The sequence below is a fragment of the Montipora foliosa genome, chromosome 2 (assembly GCF_036669935.1).
Source record: "Montipora foliosa isolate CH-2021 chromosome 2, ASM3666993v2, whole genome shotgun sequence".
Classification (NCBI taxonomy): Eukaryota; Metazoa; Cnidaria; class Anthozoa; order Scleractinia; family Acroporidae; genus Montipora; species Montipora foliosa.
The window spans coordinates 14,486,406-14,496,405 of record NC_090870.1 but is presented as its reverse complement, the minus strand read 5'-3'; the positions used below and the strand labels follow the sequence as shown (position 1 = coordinate 14,496,405).

General features: G+C 39.4%; 1 protein-coding gene across 1 annotated transcript in view; it reads right to left on the bottom strand.

Moving 5' to 3' along the window:
• LOC137992512 (uncharacterized) overlaps nt 1-10,000 on the bottom strand; it is a 106,061-nt gene that overhangs the window by 65,015 nt on the left and 31,046 nt on the right. Inside the window, exon 5 of the mRNA XM_068837882.1 lies at nt 1,278-1,475. Within this exon, the coding sequence (XP_068693983.1) occupies nt 1,278-1,475 (198 nt within the window). The remainder of the gene's footprint in view (nt 1-1,277; nt 1,476-10,000) is intronic.

Below are 10,000 nucleotides of genomic sequence, written 5' to 3'. Positions count from 1 at the left end.
CACGGAAACATTCAGCACAGCAGCGATCAGACTCTACTTTTACTAAATATTATCGAGGAATGTTAGGATATTTAAGGTGAGATTTCTTTGGAATACTGAATGAAGATCGACCACTTCAATTTATTTGTTTTGTTTTGTGTACAAACCGAATTATATAATTAGAATTAATTAAGGTTATTTGCAAACACTAAAAACAACACACCTTTACTGTAGGGTAGTATGAACTCCTAAATTTCAAATGAAGTACAGCAGTTCAACTGTTGCCAATTAAGAATTGCACAAAAAGCAAAATTTAAAATATAATATCTTAAAAAATCGAATGTATGAATTTGTGAAGGGTGTTGCACGCTTTTTTTGTTGGATTTGGTGATGTTGTGTGCATAACATTGGACTGCGTCTTCATGATTTTGGACTGAGAATTTTTAGCATTGGCTAATTGGTGTTTTCTTTTTACACTTTAAGAAGAGTTTGGAACAGTATGGTAATGTACACGGGTTTGCTGTATGGCCACCACTGTACACAAATAAATAATAAATTGTTATAATACTTTTCATTCTAGGTCAGCAGAAGTGAAAAGTAGCTGCAATAGAATAAAACTTAGGGCTACACTTCACAAAAGCGACAAAAAAAAAAACAAACCGCTTGTTTTGGAAAGCCGATCTTTTAACATGTTTTCGTGCGAACTAAAAGAAACATGTCTGTGAAATTCGACGACTAAATTCTCTCCGTCCTTGAGATACAAAGGGCCCCTGATTACAAGAAGTTGACCTGGCTTAAGTCTGCGATGCAATCGAAAAAAAAAACAAAAAAGACAGTACCTGGCCAGCAGACAACTTTAAAAAAACCTGCTTACCTCGATGATCTCTAAACTTGAGCTCGCGATATGGTGAAGTGATACTGGTCAGCAGATACCTTGTGCTGACAGGTGTCAATTGACCATAACATGGATGTCCAATATCAAAGATGTACGCTGTGAACGGCCGCCATGTTGCCCGAACGCTCCCGTCCCCAAAGGCTGTCTTACCTCCCCACCTCCATCCCGACAGTGTGTCCGGGCGGTTGGACGGGCGTGCGCTGACGTCATAACCAAATTTCTCGCATCGATAGATTTTCCAAAAACTCTTACCCTTGGTGCTCCGTTGGCGCGCTTCGAGCCCCTGAGCTCCGCTATTTCAGTCTTTTAGATTAGATAACAGTAAACTCAGAGCAAATTACGAATTAACGATAATCGATAATTTAAGGTAGACGATCGGTTGTTACAAAGTGAGCTTTCTCACCTCCTTCCTCCGTCTGCTTAGTCAACATCTGAAGTTCTTTAACTTCCTGTTGAAACAATTGCCTTTGAAAATTCCCCTTGTTTTCTGACTGCTCTAATTTCATCTTTGTCATGTCGCTTTCCTTTGATTTGAGAAAGAGAAATGAATCCGAGTTCCTGCGGCGTCTTTCACCAACTTGTTCTTCTTTAACTATATCAGCTGCTTACAAAGTAAATAATAAAAAAAAAATTAACAACTTTAAACAAATAAATAAAAAATCAGAATCTGGAAGCTAAATTTTGGTTGAAGGGATTTATAACTTCACTGCAAAGTTAACCAGGTACTTTAAAAACAGAAGACTACAATAAGCGACAAAAGTAGTTGAGATACTGAACTGGGAAGACCACAATTAGGAGGAAAACACCTTAACTTTACATTTTCCACTTGCACTGCCCCCTCTCCCACCGCCTCCCCCCTTCAATGTTGGTAACGGAAAAAGGAAGAGTTGGCGATGAGAAAACAACATTGTTAGGGGGGGAGGGGGAGGGGGAAGGAGTTAGATGGAAAGACTTTGGGGGAGGGATTTCTCCGAGATTCCTTAAAAGGGGAAAGTGTCTCCTACCTATCGACCCTTATTGTCTGAACTAGAGAATACAGTATTACCGGTAAGCAAAAGACTGCGTGACAATGTTAGAAACATAAATGATTCGACTTTATACTGTTTTTAAACACTAGCTGGAAGTAATGAACGTTAATTAGGATGTAATAATAGCCATTTTCTCTATTTGTTGATGACGTCACAGTAGCGCGCAACATAACTAACAACATAACAACCAAAAGGGGGTATCAGTGGGATGCACAAACAGTTAACAAATTGTCCAGTTACAGTGAACTTCAACTACAGGTAAACTTCGGAAAATCGCGAGTTGTTTGTTGTAAAACTCTTATTATTAATGTTACTAAATTTGCAAATGCAAGCAACTAAGCCCTATTAGGGGTTATCAGGAAACGGGATTTTTATTTTTTATTTTTTTCGAAAGAGACTTTATTCAAATCCCACAATTTTACTCTCTTCCTGCATTCCACTCATCCAAAAATTACAATATCAGTTCTAAATCATCCAAAAAATTTATTACAAATCACAGTTCAACAACTTATCCAGCCACGAAATTTAAATTCTTCACAAGTACTTGACAATTTTTTATTCGAAGTCCGGTTCCTTAATTTGGTTTAGTTCCTTGGAAACTGTTTAAATCTGCCGTGGCGGAGACAAAAAGACATGTTCCTTGAAAACGGTTTAAATCTGCCGTGGCGGAGACAAAAAGACAACATCTGTACTCAATTTCTCTCAGTGCTCAAAAATCTAAAATCCCGTAGTTGCGTGTTCCATAGCGCAGTCCAAAGTTTTAATTTCACAATTCCATAACCTTGATTTCATTATTGGAGTGACTAGGTACCAAACGTTCCACAATAACTTGAAATCTAGTCCAGTCCGGGTTCAAATCGCCAAAACTTTCTCTCTCATCGATTCAAAACTCAACAAAAGCTACAAGTAGTAAATAGTTCTCAGAAACTACAAAAGTTCGTCATGATTATACACTCGAGCTGAACAAAAAACTATCAAACACGAAACCAAAAAACCCTAATGATCGCTTCTCGAGAAAACATACACAGCCGAAACTGTTCTGTGCCTGCCTCATACGGCCCTGAAAAAATTACCGTAGTACAATGGAACTTGACCGTAGCCCTTGACCGAGAAGCAATCAGGATACAGGATATTTAGGTAAAGAAATTGTAGAGATACGGGATATTTGGGAGGAGGGGGACTGGGGACTGGGGACTGAGGAGATATGGGATATTTTTAAAAATAGCGTTTTTTTCATGACTGTCAACTGAGCTGCGTTTTGTTTTTCAGGAGATTCAAGTTGTCCTTGCGTAATATGTAGCTCTAATATTGTTTTGGTATTGTAAATCATTAAGGGCGGGACACACTAGGCGACAAGTCGCAGGGACAATTTGCCCAGTGTAAAGAGATTATAAAGGTAAGAGAAGTAATCCCTCATATTGGCCCTATTCCCATTGTTATCCCTCTTAGGGTATTTTTAGATCTCCTGTGAGATCCGATATTCCCACGAGGGTTAACTGATAGCCAATCACATGTCCTCATTTTTGCCAATGTTGACCGCTAAGCGAATTCCCACGCCAGGATTCACGTCGTTTGCGATTTACCATCAAACAAAAATGGCGGAGGATGTTGAGAAAAACGCGTATATACATTTAGTGGACGAACGTGACTTCAAGGAAGTGAGCGTAGTAGGACAACGTAAATCGAAAAAGAAACGTAAAGCTGATTTTGGAAACATGAAAGGAAAATTTTTGAATCCGTGTTATGCAGGAGTCAGTGGAAAGCCCCGCACCCCCATACCCGGGGAATGCGAGGCATTAGCGGGGGATTTCGGCGGTTTTGGACTGTCACTTTTGCCTCGGTATGCGGGGTTTTCGACAGCATTTGGCTCAGACGGGGATTTGTTTTTTGACGCCAACTTGAATAGGCACGCAAAGATCACTGGGAAAGCATACGGTCTCAAAATGACGGCTCAGTCAAGTGAAAATCCATTCTTTTCATGTTTGTAATGGGCTCTCAGTTAAATTCTGTGTTCAATATGTAAATATTATCATTTCTTGTAGTGGAATTAGACAAAGATTATAGTCATGCTTGATTAGCGATTTATTTCTAGCGTTGACCTTTTGTCTAAGCATTTCCATTGGAATACAAAGCGAACTTACGCGTAGACGCTGACAGTGACATTACTTTATGATTTTGTGAGATAAACCTTGTAAATGTTACCTCCGATGGTTTTCGGCTTTTTGAGTTTCTACGTTACCACGGTCTGCGTAATAGTGGGACATGCAATTTCCTACCGAGGACTCTTACAGTCAAAGGTGTACTCAAGAGACTATGAGGTGAGAGAACACATGCCCCATACATGCGCCTCTTCCCATGATAATCTTTTTCAATCTAATTTTAGCTCAAAGCTTAAAATAGATTGAAAAAGATTATCATAGGGCACGGGGATGTGTTCTCTCACCTGATAGTCTCTTGGTGTACTGTAATTCACTAGATGTTTTATTTTCTTTCCTATCGTTTTCAGAGTAGTTTGAAAATGTGTTACCGATCAAGGGTTATTTCAAGAGATTATCGAGGTAAGAGAGAGAATCCCCCATATAGGCTTTCTACCAAAGGTAATTTACCGCTTAAGTTATTTTTAGACATGGTCCCCAGTTCCTCCACGGGTGTTACTCGCGTGTTGCATGGATGTTTTCGAGGAGGATTTGTTTATGTTTTGGACAACCAAAGCCAAAATAATGAACAGCCAAAGAGCGCTAAGCAAACGAAGGCCCAGCCGAACAAAAGACAGCTGAGAGTGCAGAAAACATCTCTACTACGAAGCATCTTTTGAAAATCAAAAGAACGACTTTTCACTAAGTTAGCCGCCATTTTTCTCAGGTAGTTTCGAGAAAATCGCTTGGGCAGTTCAAGCATCGCGCGAGTAACATCCTCGGAAGAACTGGGCACCAAGTCTAAAAATAACTTAAGAGGGATTACCTAAGGGATTACCTTGGGTATAAGGCCTATAAAGCATTTTCACATGACGTCACGGCGACCATGTTGGTGTTCCAAAACAAAGGAATGGCGACCATGATGGTGCATCAAGTTAATCCTCTGGGATTTGAACTCTATTTAAATGCAAATACTTTCTTTTGTTTCAGTAATCCAATATGGCTGCTGGTCACGTGAGTGAAAACGCTCCATATGGGGAATTTACTCTCTTACCTTGGTAATCTCTTGGTTATTTGTAAAATGTAGCTGGATTATGAGGCCATAAAATTTTGGTAATAAGCCATTTCCTTAGTGAAATTTGTATAGCTCTTTGAGAATTGTTGTGATAGTGAACCGATCCAGAAGGGAAAAAACTGGAATATTGTCAGATTGAGTTGCACGTCAAATGCATGTTTGTGTAGTGTTCCCGAGAGTAATAAAGTATCCAAACAAACAGATTTAACTCAACCAATTTCATTGCAAACGTAACATGGCCGCCGCTATCAAAAGCACATGGTTTTTCCTATCCCAACATGCTTAGCGGTCCCAATACATTACAGTTTGGACTATTGTCGTTGCTATTTTAATCGTTTTGACACCAAGGAAAATGTTATATTTTATTGCCATCTTCAAGGCTGTCGTAAACCCAGTGATTAATATTACTGTTTTTGGAGAGATTGTAAAGTTTGGAACGCCAAATCTGTAACTCAAGGTAGATTGTTTTGGGCTTTATGAGAAATGGACTGCATTGTTGATTTTCATGTTTGTCAAAGTTTAATTTGAGGTAAAAATTCTTGAAATATGTTAATTTTGGTCAACATTGTGCTTTATGATTTTGGAAGTACTGTATTGTCCCCCGGTGCGGGGGAGAAAAGTTTGGTTTTGACGTACGAAATTGCCCTGCTTAACGGGGAATTTGCTTCATTTAGAAGGCAGGCCTGGTCTAATGTGCCGCTATTCCCCGAATATGGGGGTGCGGGGCTTTCCACTGACTAGTGCATTATCGGATTCAACTGTGGACACAGGTGACCCAGGCTCACTGTGTGTGCCACATAGGTAAATATAGAGAACATATGAGGCGAAGTTTAGGTCTGAAAATTTGCTAGAAAATGGAAATAAAAATTGATAAAAATTACCATGTGGTGAGCTGTTGTTGTCTTTAATACGTACACGAAGTTTCGGGGAAAATGGTCCCCGTTCACCTTCCTTCATAGGTTGTCGGTTGTCGTGATGGTGCAGTGGTTAGCACACCCGACTAGTAACCAGGGGGACCCAGGGTCGATTCCCACTCACGGCACATATCTTTTTCATTTAAAAGGATCAGGCAGTAGTAGTTCACTGCTACTGGCTAGTGACTACATTGTTGGATTTCCAGCCTTCTTCACACGCACACACACACACACACACACACTTCAATGTTGGTAACAGAAAAAGGAAGAGATGGCGATATGGGGGAGGGGGAGGGGGAGGGGGAGGGGGAGGGGGAGGGGGAGGGGGAGGGGGTTAGACGGAAAGAATTTAGGGGAGGGCTTTGTCCCAGATTCCTTAAAAGGGGAAACTGTCAACCCTTTTGGCACTTATTGTAGTTTTAAACAGAACGCAGGGGTACTGAACGGAGAATTTCTCGAAAATAATGTGTTCCTAAGACTTTTCTGGGTAATGTTGAAAGAATATCAAAATACTATAACTTCACCAAAAAGATTCCCAAACTAGAGTGCTTAATTGAGTTAACAGAAGGGTTATTTTTACAAGTTTTGGCACTTAGAGGTTAGCTTTCGGGAAGCAAATAGTTCGCTAGGATGTAAAATCTCTCTTTAAACAAGACGCCTACAAGGGCGTATCCGTGGAATGCGCAAACAGTTAACACAAATTGTCCAGTTACAGTGAACTTCAAGTACAGGTAGACTTCGGAAAATGGCGAAAGATTACTAGAAAGATACATCTGTAATATAACTTAAAGTTTTTTGTTGTAAAAACTCATTACTAATGTTACTAAATTTGCAAATGCAAACAACGAAGCCCTATTAGCAGGTTATCAGGATACGGGATCTTTTATTTATTTATTTTTTGGAAGGAGACTTTATTTAAATCCTACAGTTTTACTTGCTTCGTTAACTCCTTTCATCCAAAAATTACAGGATCAGCCTTAAATCATCCGAAAAACTTATTACAAATCACAGTTCAACAACTTATCATCCTGGGCCAGTTGTTCAGAAACTGGGTTTTAAAACGAGTTTTATCCTCTACTCCCAAATGCTGTTCAAGGCTGATATTCAGAAAAACTTTACATTAGAAGAAGTCAATCTTGAAAAACAAAAATAAGCAAAGAAAACTGTGACCAAAAAGTTGAAAACATGAAACAAAAGTTTACGCTAACCCTGGATTAAGGTAATTGGCTTTCGAACAACCGGGCCCTGTAATCGACGTCTGGTTCTGTAATCCTGGTTTAGTTCCTTGCAAACTGTATAAATTTGCCGTGGCGAAGACAAGAAGACAACATCCGTGCTCTATTTCTCTCAATGCTCAAAAATTCCGTAATTGCGTGTTGTATAGTTCAGTCCAAAGTTCTAATTTTACAATTCCATAATCTTGATTTCAGTAACTTGGTACCAAACGTTCCACAATAACTTGAAATCTCGTTAAGAAAAATCCTTAAATCCAGTAGTACCAATCCGGATTGAGATCGCCAAAACTCTCTCTATCATCGATTCAAAATTCAACAAAAGCTACAAGTAGTAAATAGTTATCAGAAACTACAACAGTTCGTCCTGATTCTACACTCGAGCTGAACAAAAAACCCAAAAAACCCTTGTCATCGTTTTCGAGAGAACAGACAAACAGCCGAAACTGTTCTGTGCCTGCCCCTTACGGCACTGAAAAAGTACCGTACGTTGTACAATAGTACTTGACCGTAGTCCTTGGCCAAGAAACTAATCTTAGGCAAAAGCCCGAGAAGCGATCAGAATACGGGATAATTAGGTAAAAAAATTGTGGGGATACGGGATTTTTAGTCTGGAGGTGGGGGGGGGGGGGTAGAATTGAGGAGATACGGGATATTTTTTAAAGTAAGAACGCATTGCGTGTGGTAGTACAGTAACTTGACAGTGTTTTTTTCCATAACTGTCAACTGAGCTGCGTTTTGTTTTTTCCAGGAGATTCAAGTCCTTGCACAATATGTAGCTCTAATAGTACACGACATTGTTTGGTATCGTAAATCATGACGGTGCCATGGTAGACATCTTTGCTATATACCCTCTAAGAAGACATGTGGTTCAGTAAAATACTAAGCCCAGAACGATTGAAGAAAATAACAGGAAATCGAGAAACATTTGGCTTCAAAGCCGATATGTTGATCATTTACAACTTCTTTTTCACCACAAGCTTAAGCGTGTACTCTGAGCTTCTGACACCTTTCCAAGACCAATGTTACTAAAGTTTTTTTTTCCCCTTTCCAGCGGGGTTAGTATCTGGATGGGGGACGTTAAAATATGCGACTTTTGCTGTCAGGAACATACGCCCAAAAATTCTATTTTAACGCTCAAAAATGCGAACAAAGCAAGGTACAGATTTTGCTAGCCTGCTTTATGCAAAACAAATATTGACGAAAAAGTAAGAACACTCGCTCACTCGTGAGATATTGTTCTTGCCACTCGAACATAAAATTCATATCTTCTCGCCACCGTGTAATATCCTCTATATATGTAGTTTTTAAGGAGAGCAGAAGGAACTTTTAGGAAGTGTTGATCGAGAATAAAACAATTTGCCATCAGCGAAAAACATTTCGGGAGATTTTTGTTACGTTCCATCACAGTTCAATTTTTCTATCGTACTTTTGGTCATACAAGTAAAATCGCAAAATCGAAAGTGACATCGATTTTAGCGGCCGCCTGTGATCAAGTTATACCTTGCGTGTTTACTGACAACTCACGAAACAAAGGATGCATCTGTGACAAAATGACGGCATAACACCTGGTTTTTGTTAGTGCGTTTTTTTTTTCTTTCAAGTGTTATAAAGTTCGACAAGATCTATGTGCGAATTTAACATAAAGATCACAATCGTTGATGCTAGTCCAAGTGTCAGCTGAAGTTAAGCTCCTCCGAATGAGGTTAGTACTTGGATGGGGGACGGCTGCGAAGTCCCCGTGACGGCGATAGCTAATTCGTTTTTTTAAAACTTGATTTCATTTTTTATCTTGTTTGGCCGTTGAAAGCTATTTTCTTATTTTCTTTCTACGTCAAAACGGCGAACAAACTGGTTCCCAAGAAATATTGGAGTACGTATTCGTTCTATGCAAAATGCTTCTAATGAAGTATTCGTTGTATGCAAAATAATAATGTTCACAGTGGAACACACAAGTACGAAGCAAGATCTAGAAATAACGTAGAAAATTCTCCTTACCTTTAAAGCTTGCCTTTCTCAAAGAAAAAGCATCTATCCACTTTATCGAATAGTTTAATACTGAAACAATCATGGCGGGCGGAAAGATTCCAATCTAACGAAAGTGTGTCACGGTGGCCGAGTGGTCTAACGCGCTAGCAGAGAAAAATCGTGATGGCTTGGGAAGTATAGGAATTCTCCTCGGGGTAGGGAAGTTTGGAAATACCGTAGGGAATATAAATCAGTCCACCCGATAGGAGATTAATTCAATATCCGTGGGATATGCACATTTGTGACTACCAACAAAAAAAAGACACCAGCCCGGTTCTAAGACGTGGATGCCTTCGGCATTCCACGTAAAAAGTCTAATTTTTTGACATAATATTCGAAACGTTCGATGAGTTTTGCCAAAGAGTGCAGACAGCTATACAAGGTTTAGATAAGAAAGTAATCGATAGAACCATCAATAGTATGAGCCATAGAATGGATTTAATCATTGCAAACAAGGGACAACGCACAAAGTATCAAGTTGATATTCTGACTGGTTAATACCAAGCAGTTCGTCGTTTGAAAGACTAGCGTGACATTGTCACGCATTCGTCTATGAAAGAAAGTTATTAAATTTTTCGTTCAATCCGAAGCAAAGCTAACAAAACCATGAATAATATATCTTCAAGGAGTACACCTCGTGTACTTCGAAGCTATTGCTTAGGATTAAGCTAGGTATTCTCGAAGATTGTACGAGTAACCACGAGTAACCTGGAG